The 12,950-nt window shown below is 44.3% G+C and overlaps 1 protein-coding gene across 1 annotated transcript in view; it reads left to right on the top strand.

Moving 5' to 3' along the window:
- The window catches only part of LOC147659047 (NF-kappa-B inhibitor beta-like), a 59,853-nt gene extending 52,092 nt beyond the window's left edge, over positions 1–7,761 (top strand). The window contains exon 6 of the mRNA XM_086952011.1: positions 6,058–7,761. Within this exon, the coding sequence (XP_086808137.1) occupies positions 6,058–6,120 (63 nt within the window). The 3' untranslated portion in view covers positions 6,121–7,761. The remainder of the gene's footprint in view (positions 1–6,057) is intronic.
- The last annotated feature ends 5,189 nt before the right edge of the window (positions 7,762–12,950 follow it).

The following is a 12,950-nucleotide window of genomic DNA, read 5'->3' as shown; positions in this document are numbered from 1 at the left end:
GGTGGTGATCTATGCATAGTTTACAACTCTGCAGTTCTACATGCCAAGAACAGATGCATACTGGTAAGTAGCATTATATATATATATATATATACATATCCTGCCGCTCTTGTGATTTTGGCATCAATACAAGATCATATGTCACCCCCTTTGATCCGAAACCCATTAACATCAGGGCACATTTTACCTGCAGAACTGAGCTGGCAGTGTATGTCCTCACTTGCACGTGCGGTTTACGGTACGTTGAGAGCACAAAATTGCCTGTGCACCAACGCATCTTACAACACCTAAGAGCAATAACAAATAATGACCAAAGTTACCCTGTTGCTCGTCATTTCCACTTACACCACAATAGAAATTTATCACATTTAAAGTACTATGTGATTGATGCAGTGAGAACCTCTAAGAGAGGGGGAGACTATGAAAAACAACTCAGACGTTTGGAATCTAAATACATTGTTCGGCTGAACAGTAAGACCCCGGGGGGGCTCAACATGGGTGAAGAACTCAGTAACTTCCTGTAATCCCCATATCAGTTATACACAACCTCTTCACCTTCTGCCTCAACATTAGACCTTATATGAAGTAGTAGTCTAGTACCTTTTTGTCGCCTATTGTTTAGAGCAAGGCAAGAATTCCTTTTATTTTAATTTCATATGTGACATTAGCACTGGTACACGTTTTAATCAAATTAAGTTAAGTTTCATTTGGCACCATCATGGTTTATACCCATTCACACTCCTTCCCCCACCGTTACTTTATGTTTACAATTTGTTATCTGATGGACATTTAATTAACCATGACAAGTTGTGCGCTAGTCCCACAAGCACAATATTGCATCTTTATTCTACAGAACTTACAGAGGCATGTATCAAATATCATAGACTACATGAGACTAGCTATAAGTATGAGATAGCTTTGTAACACTTTTATAGAATTCATAGTCTGCCTAGTAGATCATTAAAACGCCAAAAGAGATTTGTGTGATTATATATGGTTGAAGTAATATCTACCATCAATGTGATAGCATTTCAAATTGCGTATTTGCACAGTTATAAAGTTTACATGGCACTTTGCACCTTTATATAAATACGTATTTAAATATATAAATAATGTCTGTTTAGGCATTACGTATTTGCACGTGGCACTTTACAAACTTGCTTATTTGCACATTAATTTGCGTATTTGCACGTGTCTTATGTTTACATCAATATTGATTGATTATAATGCTATTTGCACTAATATGATCACCATTGGTATTGTTTTTGTGCATATATGAGTGAACAATATATGTTTCACCACTTATAAATGGCCGCTATGGACGTTACCCATTATCAGGTTTTAAGTCATTAGTCCTCTGTCTATGTCAATCATTGTGTGTGTACTGGCGCGCTTTTTGAACATTTGTGTTATTATTTAATGGTTACCATGTCCACCTTCTCGCTGACAGTGAGCAAGGGCTTCCGCGCCCGAAACGTGTTTGTTTGATGATTCCTGCACCCTGCACCTTAATGGCAAAATAAAAGAAGCTATTTGTCAAGCCTGACTCCGGACGATCATTGTTGTTTGTGCGCTGGGAAAAGAGGCAGAGGCGCTGCCGTTTTTCAAGTCGGAGAGTAATATATATATATATATATATATATATATATATATATATATATATATATATATATATATAATCTCCACAACAATTTCAATCCTTCATTGAAAACAAGTAGGAAAGCACACTCTCGAGTGATTTTTCAAAATTACAGCGACTTTATTTCACGCTTGCCAATAGCCCAACGCGTTTCACCTTATCACAAGGCTTGTTCACGGGTACTGAGCCATAGCAGACAAACTTTTTAAAAAAAATATTTTCATCATGAGGTCACTTCCTCTTTTTTCGTAACAAATTTACAAGTGCATTATGGTGTTAGTAGTTTGTAAGTTACATTTTCCATGTTTTGTGCTCAGTGATTAACAAAAAAAAAGGGTTTAAAACTTTTACACATTTAGGCAAATGTTCCTGTGGCATTTTATTCAAAAACTGTCAGTTTTGTCTTTCTTATTGCTCATTGGTGAGAGGCAATAAAAAGTTGATAATGTCGGATGTTTCTTGTTTAGATATTTGTATTCCTCTGTATCAATCAGACCCTTTTTGTACCATTCTGTCAGGTGAACCTGTAACTTGTTTTGCAGTTCTATGGTTGGGTCTTTTTGTAGTTGAATATAACAATCCTTATCTGAGAGTTGTCTTTGTGCCACCATGATGTACTGTTTTTTGTCAAGAATCACAATATTTCCGCCTTTGTCGGCCGATTTTATTTCAATTGTTTTGTTATCTTTCAAATTTTTTAATGTTTCTCTTTGTCTTTTGGTCAGATTATTCTTTCCTGTTTCCGGTGTCATTTTATATAATTCTACTCTCTATTGAAGCCTCGTGAAAAATGTCTATTTTATTCCCTGGTGGCAGGGTTGGATAAAATATTTGGACTTCGATTTTAAGCCACTTTCACTCGCTCCTTCTCTTGGTGTCATTTCTTCTAGTTGCAGTAATGCATTTTCTTCTTGGGATTCCGTTATCGTGCCCATTGTTACTAGTGTTTGTAAACTGTCCAGATCTTAAGCCATAAGTGGGGTTTGATTACCATGTTCAGGATAGGTGTTCCTGGTATACTTTTGTTTTTCTGCGTAGAACTTCGCCAGTTTCAATTTCCTAGTATATTTGTATAGGTCTACTCAGGTGTCTGCTGCATTTAAGTGTGCAGTGGGGCAGAAGTTGAGGCCTTTTTTCAATGTCTCTTCCTCCATTGGATTGAGTTTTCTTTGTGATAAATTGATTATGTTTAGTTCTTGTGTCTCCAGACCCTCAGTATCTACCTCCGGGGTTGTCTCAATCTTTCCTTGGACCAGGTACCTGTTGGTTCCTCTTCCCTGGCCTCTCTTGTCTCTTCTGGTTTTCCTCTTCCTCTTTTGGGATATCCCCTGCCTCTGCCTCTCATTGTTTGGCTATTGATGTTTTGCAGTTCCAAAGCCTTTCTCATTTCCTCTAAAAAAAAAAAAATTGTTCTTTTTTGCTTGTTCTGCGTTTTCACGTAACCTTTGTGGATTATCTTCTGCCTCGCTCGCATCCGTGCTTGATCGCGAGTCAAAGCTGGAAGTATCCTGGGTGGTAGATTCCTTTTATATTTTATTTTTCCTCACTTCATATTGTTTCCCGAAGGTAAATATTCTTCCTTCGTCGAAGTTGGCCTTATCCCTGAGGAATGTGGTGGTTTCTTTGTTTTACCCTTTCCTCATGTTTGTCTAAGTTTTTCAAGATGTGTTTTTTTCAGTTTTTGTTTTTCCTCAGTTAAAGATAGTTTATTTATCTCTTCTACTTCTTTTAGTTCCTTTCTTATGTCTTTAAGCATTTTTTCAATGTGTTTAATAAGAATGATCATAAGTCCTGTTGAGGAATTTAGTAGATGCTTCCCCCATTCTTGTAGGAGGTCACCACTGGTGTCCTGGTGGCTGGGCATTAATGTGAGGCACAGGCCCCTTGGTATCCTTTTGACTTTCGCATACTTCTGTAGACTTATTAACTCCCGTCATTTATTTCTTTCTTTTTTGGAAAGTCTTTCCTAATATCTTAATTTATCTTTGTTGTCATTTGATGTTAGTATTTGGCCCCTTTCAATTCTTGGTTTGCTCACACTCTGAGCTGTGAACAGATTTGACATTCCAGCCACTCGTTTTGCCTCCCTTTCTTCCATGGCAAAAAATGTGTTTATTTATTTTTTAATGGCGCGCTGTTTTTCACTCGAGTCCCCTTTTATACTTCTAGGCACATGTTATCCGATAATTATTTTTCCAATACCGGTTTTCTTCTACTACCAGCTGTCCTGTGGTGTGCTTTTCAATTGTTTTCCTTCAATTATCCCTTTTGGGACTTGAATGGTGGCTTTGCCTTTCAGTATTTGAAATACTACGTTATTACGTTGCTTTTCCGGGGCGTTAAACTCGCTTAAAATACATTCATGAACCTTTACTTTCAAGCCCTTGGGAAGTATATTTCAGCAAGGCGGCAATTAATCATTCAACTCTTACCCGATTATGTGAAGTGCTCCTCTTTTCCTCGTCCCTTTCTCAGCGTTCAGCACGATTCTTCGGTTGCCGAGCTCTGCTCCGCCTTGTATCCGATTTCCCATCGTTTTCTGAGCCACAAAGTATTTTTATCTTTCAACAGCAAGGGCTGCCATGCGTTATTCTTTTATCAACCAAGTTGACTCCTTTGTTTAAACGCCAGTACCTGTGAACAAGCCTTGTGATGAGGTGAAACGCGTTGGGTTATTGGCAAGCGTGAAATAAAGTTGCTGTAATTTTGAAATTCACTTGAGTGTGCTTTCCTGCTTGCTTTCAATGAAGGATTGAAATTGTTGTGGATTTACGATAGGCTGGACTCAACTTGAGATATATATATATATATATATATATATATATATATATATATATATATATATATATATATATATATATATATATATATATATATATATATATATATATATACTTATACTTCCTGTATCCCTAGGAACTGCATACTTTTTTGATAGAATTAGCTAGTCGGTGTTAATGACCCATAGGAATACCCTAATCTATGGGGTAGAGGTTCTCTGAGCCAACCATACCCACTTTTGGCTTTTTCAAGCTGGCCGAAGTCTTTGGCCATACTAATCTTGTGCTTAGAGAGCTGGTTGTGTGTGTGTGTATATGTATGTATTTTATGGCAATCCTAGTGTCCCCCAACATCTAACAATAATAATCCACATTTGTAAAGCGCGAACAATCACCCGTAAGGGTCTCCAGGCGCTGGGGGCCGTTGGGAAGATTAAGCAAGCTATTGCCCGGAGTCGCATGGTGCTGGGCTAATCTGCCGCCAGCGATCGAACTGTGATCCCGATTCCAGCGTCAGTCGCCCTGGCCGCGGAGCCACACCTCTCCCCAATAAAATCCACTTTGAAGCAGGTCCATTACCCACAACAACTTCCGAGAAACCTGGGAGGAAAAAAAACGAATTTTTCATAAGCAGACGCTGATAAGCACATTATTTTGGCATCATGTTTCCCAGTGCCCTAAATTTTATATTTAACCCCTACAGAACTGTCAAACAGACTTTGATACTAATGTCAACAAGAGAACTACTGTTATTGGGGCTTGACTGGCTGGGTGAACAAAAAAATGGCCCTTTGCTAGTGTCGGCTAACATTTCACTGTGATAGTTGAAGCCTTTTTAAAGTGTGCCCCAAGTGTCTTATGAAACCCCCACCAAACTGGTCAAACAGGATGCAACATTTAAGAAGGATTTGACACTTTAATGTTAAAACGGGTCCTCACAGCCCACCCTGCATATTATGTCAGGTTCATATGAGTCATCTCTGCCTTTTCAGATCACACTGTCTGCTCCTGAGTGCAAGATCACACCTCATTCATACCTATTAAAATGCAAAATACAGGCTAGCAGAAGTGGGAGAGCAAATGTAGATCTGTCTTCCAGATACTTCAGACAGGGCAAATATAACTTTCTAAATATTACTTTTCCATAATTTTTAGAAAAATCAGTTTTCAGCATTGAATTGGTTTTTAATAAATATTGCATAGTTTAATTTTCTCTTGCAAGTCCCATTCCAGAGACTGCCGAAACAGAGGACATTAACATCATTGAAAGTTAATTCAAAAGCACTTTCTTATTCTCCAAGTTAGTACATTAAAAATGTATGGCGAAAGAACAAACTGGTTGTTCGTCACTACTGATAGTTCGTCACTAGTGATAGTTTGCAGGCCGTACGTATCCAAGCAGTAAAAGTACCTCTGCTTAGTTTACATTTCCAGCACAAGTTAGAAATTAAAGCTGTGGTCCAGCTAGCTCTGATTGTGAGCTCCAGATTGACAGCTTTAATAGGAGCTGCTAGCTAACTGACTTAGCCGAGGACTACATATGAACAGGGAAAGGAAGATTTGTTTGTAGGTTTTTGTTTTGTATGTTACTTGCCTATTTCTTAACCTCATATATATATGTATTTTTTTTAACTTCAGGAGGAGGAGCAGGATGCAACCTATGATGACTTTGTTATCAACACTATTCAGTGTAAGAACTGAGCGAGCCGGTCGTTCACTGACGGCAAAGAACAAGAGTGATGAAGGTGTGCGTTCTCTAAGCTGTGCTGGTCACCCTCTCCCCTCACACACTGATGAATTGAATGTGGCTGCCTAAACTGAGATGAGGCAGCTGGGGGATGAGGGAAGTAATCTTTTGCAGCGACAAAAGTGTCAACCACAAACCGAAGTCACCAAATGCTGGCTCCAAAGTGAGCATCCTATGCTATTTGAATGCACTTTCCTAAGGAACCTCAATATATATATTTTTTTCTTGAAACCACCTGACTGGCAGCGACTCCATACCGACCCATTTGTTAATGCATCTCTAATTTCCCTATACTTTTGGATTGTTTTCTTACCACTCTACAGAGAAGAACACTTCTGTTACACATGTTTGCCCTATGCTATTGAGAGCTGCCTGTCTACAGACTTTCTTTATCAACGTGACAAGCAATATATTTTCCTGCTGCTGGCTGCCTGCATTACAGACATTCTCCATAAACTCACGTAATGTAGCAGATTGCTTTGAAGTAGATTACAGAAGTGTGTGTTTCGTATTTGTGGGGCAATGGATGTCCTGCTTAAGGCTACCTGTGGCACACAGCTGTTAACATTATTTTTTGGAGCTAAAGGCACTTCCTAGTTTATTGTTCCAATAATGGTATGAGCACTTTGATGACCGGGACCTGAAGTCTTCAGGCTGCTGGATATATGGCATGCATTCTCTGCACCTCCGCTTTATGGTGTAGCACAAAAGCATGTTGTGATATTGACCGAGGACGTGAGCCTGTATACTAGAAGGTGTTAGTGTGACATAGACATTAGAAGTCCATGAATAACCACATCTGCCAGTGTTCCACAAGGCAACCAACTTTAAGAAGGGGCTTCTGGAATTCATCAAGATAATTGTGTTCTAAAGATGGAAAAAGGCGTGCTCCTATGAAAAACATTTAAGTGTTCTGCCAAGAGCTCCAAAGAATGAGGCCATGGAAGATGTTAGTGTTGCACCTTTTTAGAGAGACAAAAAAAGTTGTGTAGCTGTAAAGTTATCTAGTGTTACAAGAGAGACCCTGGAATATCTGAAAGTGCATGTAATATACTAATAGCTAAGAAATGAATACCTGGAATAGCTGTGTACTAGTGTCAGCAGAGTAATTGGAGTAAGAACGAATGCTTAAAGTAATCGTCACACAATTATTTGTTAATAAAAACCAGATTTTTTGTGTGCTTGTCATGGTTAATAGCATGGAGTTGTATCTAAAAGTAATTCAGGAATTTGCTTATCTTGCAACACCAGGTACATTTATTTAACGACTTGAACAATTTGGTACCCAAGAGGCTTTAAAAATGCTGGCAAAGTACCTCCAAAAATTGCCTTTTTTATATCTTTCGAGAGCAGTTTATGTCCTGAGCTGAAAGTTGTTTCTCACCTCATTTTGCAGAAGGAGTTCTAAGGTGTAGTTATGTTAGCATATGTGATGGTGTTGAATAGACCTGCTTAAAAATTGCACAGATGTCCATGTTAAAAACTGTAGCAATTATTTAAGGTGTGTGCCACATGATCCATGTCTGAACTTTCAAAAGTTGCTCGGACTTAGTCTCTTTATTATCTTGTCAATAAAAAGGATTTCTCATCTCTAACATCTTTTGTGCTCTTTTCTCATTGTGAGGCATTCTAGGCAGCCTCTAGTGACCCCAAGTTTCTAACGTTGCACCCATTACCAGTGAGATTGATGGTACATGCTTCCTGTTGCAAGATTAATCCTAATGCTTTCTGTTCTACCTTCCTGGAAAGGTCGACTAAGCAGATTGATCAATCAATCAATCAATCAGGAGTTTGTTAAAGCGCGACTACTCACCCGTAAGGGTCTCAAGGCGCTAGGGGTGGGGGGGGGGGGGGTGGGGGGTGCAGGTTCCATTCCATCAAGGAGGGGGTCTGTCGAAGAGCCAGGTTTTGAGGTTTCTTGCGAAGATGGGGAGCGATGTTGTCTGTCTGAGGTGGAGCGGAAGGGCGTTCCATGCTTTGACCGCGAGGAAGGAGAAGGAGCGGCCTCCCGATCTGGTCTTTCTGGTGCGGGGGACCAAGGCGTAGGAAAGCTGGGCTGATCGTAGGGTCCTTTGGGGTGCGTGGAATTTGAGTCGGCTGTTCAGGTATGCTGGTCCGGTGCCGTGGAGTGCCTTGTGTGCGTGGGTGAGCATCTTAAAGGTGATTCTCGCCTCGACGGGGAGCCAGTAGAGTGTGCGCAGGTGCTGGGAGATGTGGCAGTGTTTTGGCAGGTTGAGGACCAGTCTTGCGGTGGCGTTCTGGATGTTCTGTAGCTTGCGGATGAGGTTTTTGTTTGTTCCAGCGTAGAGTGCGTTGCCGTAGTCGAGTCTACTGGTGACCAGCGCGTGAGTGACTGTCTTTCGGTGTTCGAGGGGGATCCATTTGAAGGTCTTACGAAGGAGGCGAAGGGTGTGGAATCAGGAAGATGAGACAGAGTTGATCTGGCGGTCCATTTTGAGCTCTGAGTCCAGGATGATTCCTAGGTTGCGTGCGTGGTCTGGGGGTTGGCGGGTTTCCGAGGGCGGTGGGCCACCAGGTGTCGCTCCAGGCGTCGGGGTTTGGGCCCATGATGAGTACTTCTGTTTTGTTGCTGTTTAGTTGAAGGCAGCTGTTTTTCATCCATTTGGCGACGGCTTCCATTCCTTCTCGAAAGTTGCGTCTGGCGGTGTTGGGCTCGTTGGATAGGGAGAGGATGAGCTGGGTGTCGTCTGCATATGACACTATGTAGAGTCCGTAGGTTCTGACGATGGGGGCAAGTGGAGCCATGTAGACGTTAAAGAGCGTCGGGCTGAGTGAGGAGCCCTGGGGGACTCCGCAGGTGATCGGTGTGGGGTCCAAGAGGAAAGGGGGGAGTCTTTCCGCTGCGTCCTGCCGGAGAGGAAGGAGCAGATCCAGTCGAGGGCCTTGTCCTGGATTCCTGCATCTTAGAGTCTGCGTATTAGGGTGCGGTGGGAGACTGTGTCGAACGCCGCTGATAGGTCGAGGAGGATGAGGGCTACTGTTTCTCCTTTGTCCAGTAAGGTGCGGATGTCTGTTGCGGCTAGGAGGGCGGTTTCCGTACTGTGGTTTTTTCTGAAGCCGGATTGGGAGGAGTCGAGGATGTTGTGTTCTTCAATGAATGTGGCGAGTTGGCTGTTGATGGCTTTCTCGATGACTTTCGCTGGGAACGGGAGCAGGGAGATGGGTCTGTAGTTTTTGAGGTCGGTGGGGTCCGCTGAGGGTTTCTTTAGGAGGGGGTTGACCTCGGCGTGTTTCCAGTCGTCGGGGAACGAGGCGGTCGCCAGGGAGCGGTTGATGGTTTGGCGGAGCATGGGTGCGATGGTGTTGGCGGCTCTGTTGAAGATGTGGTGGGGGCAGGGGTCCGTGGGGGCCCCTGAGTGGATTGACTTCATTGTCTTCAGTGTGTCTTCGGTTGTGAGGGCTGTCCAGTCATCAATCGCTGGTTTCCGGGTGTCGGGGGTGGTTGGTGATGGTTCAGTGTGTTGGTTGTCTTTGTCGAAGTTGTCGTAGATGCTCTTGATTTTGTGGTGGAAAAAGATGCTGAGTTTGTCGCAGAGGTCTTGTGAGGGAGGGATGTCGGTAGACTCGCTGGTGGGTTGGGCGAACTCCTTGATGATGCTGAAGAGTTCCTTGCTGTTGTGTGCGTGGGTGGAGATTCTGTCTTCAATCGCTTTTTTCCTCGTTTCTCAGATGAGTTGATGGTGGGCGTTGGTGGCGGCTCTGAAGTTGTTGTGGGCTTCTGTGGATTTGGTGTTTCTCCAGGCCTTTTCGAGGCGGCGGCATGTGCGCCTGGACTCTCGAAGTTCGGTGGTAAACCATCTGGCTTTCTTGGCACGGGTATTGTTTTTCTTGAGGGGGGCTATGGTGTTGGTGCTGTCCGAGATCCATCTATGCAGGGTTCGGGCTGCGGTGTTGGGGTCGTCGTTTTCCGCGATGGTGGGGGTGGAGTTGTTGAGTGAGGAGGTGAGCTGGTCATCAGTGATTTTGGTCCAGTTTCTTTGTGGAAGCAGGTGCTGGTGTCTGTGGATGGTGGGTGTTCTGAAGGTGAAGTGGACGCAGCGATGGTCGGTCCATGGGAGTTTGGTGGTGTGGCTGAAGGTGATGGAGTTTCCTGTAGTGAAGAGGGGGTCGAGGGTGTGTCCTGCTGAGTGCGTGGGCTCGGTCACGATCTGGCGGAGTCCAATGTTGTGGAGGTTGTCCAGGAGGGATGTGGTGTTGGGGTCCAGTTGATTGTCGAGGTGGAAGTTGAGGTCTCCCAGCAGGGTGTAGTTGGTGGATGCGATGGCCTGCGGGGATATAATGTCCGTGATGGAGTTGGCGAAGGGTCCGCGGGGTCCAGGGGGTCGGTAGATGAGGGCGGCGGTGGGGCTGGCCAGTATCTTGAAGTGAAGGTGTTCCATCAGTTCTGTGGACTCGTCAGGGAGTGTGCTCAGGCGGAGGCTGGATTTGTGGACGATGGCGATTCCTCCTCCTGGGTGGATGGGGCGGTCCTTCCTGGAGATCTTGTATCCTTGGGGGATGGCGATGGCGATGTCCGGTCCCGAGGTGGTGTTGGTCCAGGTTTCGGTGAAGAATGCTACGTCTGGGGTGGTGCTGTCGAGGAGGTCCCAGATTTCTGTTGCGTGTTTGTGGAGGGATCGGACAATGAGGGGGATTCATTGCAGGGTCTTCGGTTCGGTTGTGTTCTTGTGGGCGGGTTGTGCTGGATCCGTGTTCTTGGCGGTGCTGCAGGTGTGCCGGCAGCGGTGACAGCTGAAGGGTCCATGGGTGTCGGCTGGTGATGCTAGCTTGCAGTTGTTGTTGCAGCCTGGGTTGAGTGCGTGGAGTGCTGCTGGGTCGTAGCGTTGGCGGGCGGAAGTCCAGGGTTCCTGGTGCTGGTTGCGGACGGGTCGCAGACGGGCGCAGACGTGCTTGCCTTTGATGCGCCTTCGGTGCACCAGCGGCGCGCCCGCGGCCGCTGCGCGGCCGCGCAGTGGCCGCCATTAAGTAGGGGTCGGGGAGGGCTGGACAGCTGGGGGGAGGGGAGCTGGATTGGGCTGGTCGTGCTGGGGGGGGGAGGGGCCGCGGGGGCAGCAGCGGCGGGGAAAGGTAAAGGGAGGAAAGAAGGGATAAAGAAAAAAGGGAAAATAAGCAGAAATAAGGCACAAAAGAGCAGAGATGCAGAAAAGAGCAGAAAGGTGAAAGATAAAAAGGGTAAAAAAACGAGTGAAAACGAGTGAAGGAGCAGAGGGAGAGAAAGGGAAAATGGGCAGAAATAAGGCACAAGAGCAGAGGTGCAGAAAGGTGAAAGATAGAAAGGGGAAAAAAACGAGTGAAGGAGTAGAGGGAGAGAAAGGGAGAATGGGCAGAAATAAGGCGTAGAAGAGCAGAGGTGCAGAAAGGTGAAAGATAGAAAGGGTAGAAAAACGAGTGAAGGAGCAGAAAGAAAGAAAGGAGACAGAGGTCCACTGGACCACCAGGGATGAGGCGCAGGGAAACCTGCGGGTGGAGGAGGGCCTCGATCACCAACACCGAAGAGGGCAGGGGCACCTCACTTAATGGTGGAGCTGCGAGGGTGGGAGAGCAATTTCACTGACAATGAGTCAGTATATTGATTGTACTGGTGAAAAGATTTCTCCTTGGGATTTTTGGCCACTGCTGTACCCTTTGGCTATGATGGCAGACCCACGTGCGCCATTTTTCTGAAGATGTAAGCGCTTCTTTTTCGCAGACTTTTCAAGATGTTCACGGTGCGGACAAGCATATTTTGCACTCTGCTGTAGATTACACAGATTTGGTTGCCCGTATTATGGGAATCACACAGAATGTTTGAGCTTCAGGGGCTGCAGCTGTGCCAAAAATAGTGGGAAAAAGCAGCATTAATCTTTCTCTTCACACAGCACCCTACCAAAACTTCTGGTGATCAGCTCCACGTGGACTGGGACAGAGCCCTCTTCCACCCAGTAGCACCACTTCAACCCATGACTGGAATGTGCTGGACATTCTCACCAGCTCGAAAAGGTTGGTGCCTCATCTCTCTTGCGACAATACTGACAGGAGAAGCTGTACAGATGAGATCAAAAAAACACATTGTGCTCATACATATATCTATTGTAGAATTATTGAGCTTGTCACCATTGACAAAGCCGTCCTAGTCACATCTGCTTCTGAGGCACCTTTAAGTAATTGCTAGAGTGCTGCACAGTGAGGTGCAATATGGAAGGTGTTGGGTGAAGTGCCTCCAGTTTGAAAATATGCTCAGAGGGTCGTGCGGCCACTGCTTATTAGCATGAGGTGCTGGCAGTTGAGGAAAAGTAAGAGCAGAGTAGACACTGTTGTTTATGCGGATGCTGCCATTTTATTAGGTCGTAAGTGCAGGTTGCTTTAATTTTCTGATGTCGAAGATCTTTTGTGAACAATACCATTGTTATTTGTAGTATCAATACATCTAAGTCACGTAAATACAAAACCTGTTGCATTACAAATGCTATAGGTGTCACATTTGCGAAAGGTATGACTATTGGCATTGTAAATGACAAAGCTATTAATTTCGCTATTTTCAAAACCAACACATAAATAAAAAAATTGTCATTTACAAGACCAATAGCTCAAACTTTCCTAATGTGAGACCTATTGCATTGCAAATGCTTGTTTTTTCTACTTTCACAGATGGGATATACAAATTATCCAATTTCTTTATTCCCAGCCCTTTCAGGATGCTACTCCTCACATCCCTCCTGTTCTTACAGCGGTCTCTTCTCCATAGAAGTGTTGACGTTGCTTGCCAATATTGCAGTCGAGCTGA

This window comes from Lissotriton vulgaris, unplaced genomic scaffold (genome assembly GCF_964263255.1).
Source record: "Lissotriton vulgaris unplaced genomic scaffold, aLisVul1.2 SCAFFOLD_945, whole genome shotgun sequence".
NCBI classification, from domain to species: Eukaryota; Metazoa; Chordata; class Amphibia; order Caudata; family Salamandridae; genus Lissotriton; species Lissotriton vulgaris.
The sequence above is the reverse complement of the archived record's forward strand: the minus strand, read 5'-3'. Positions and strand labels throughout refer to the sequence as shown.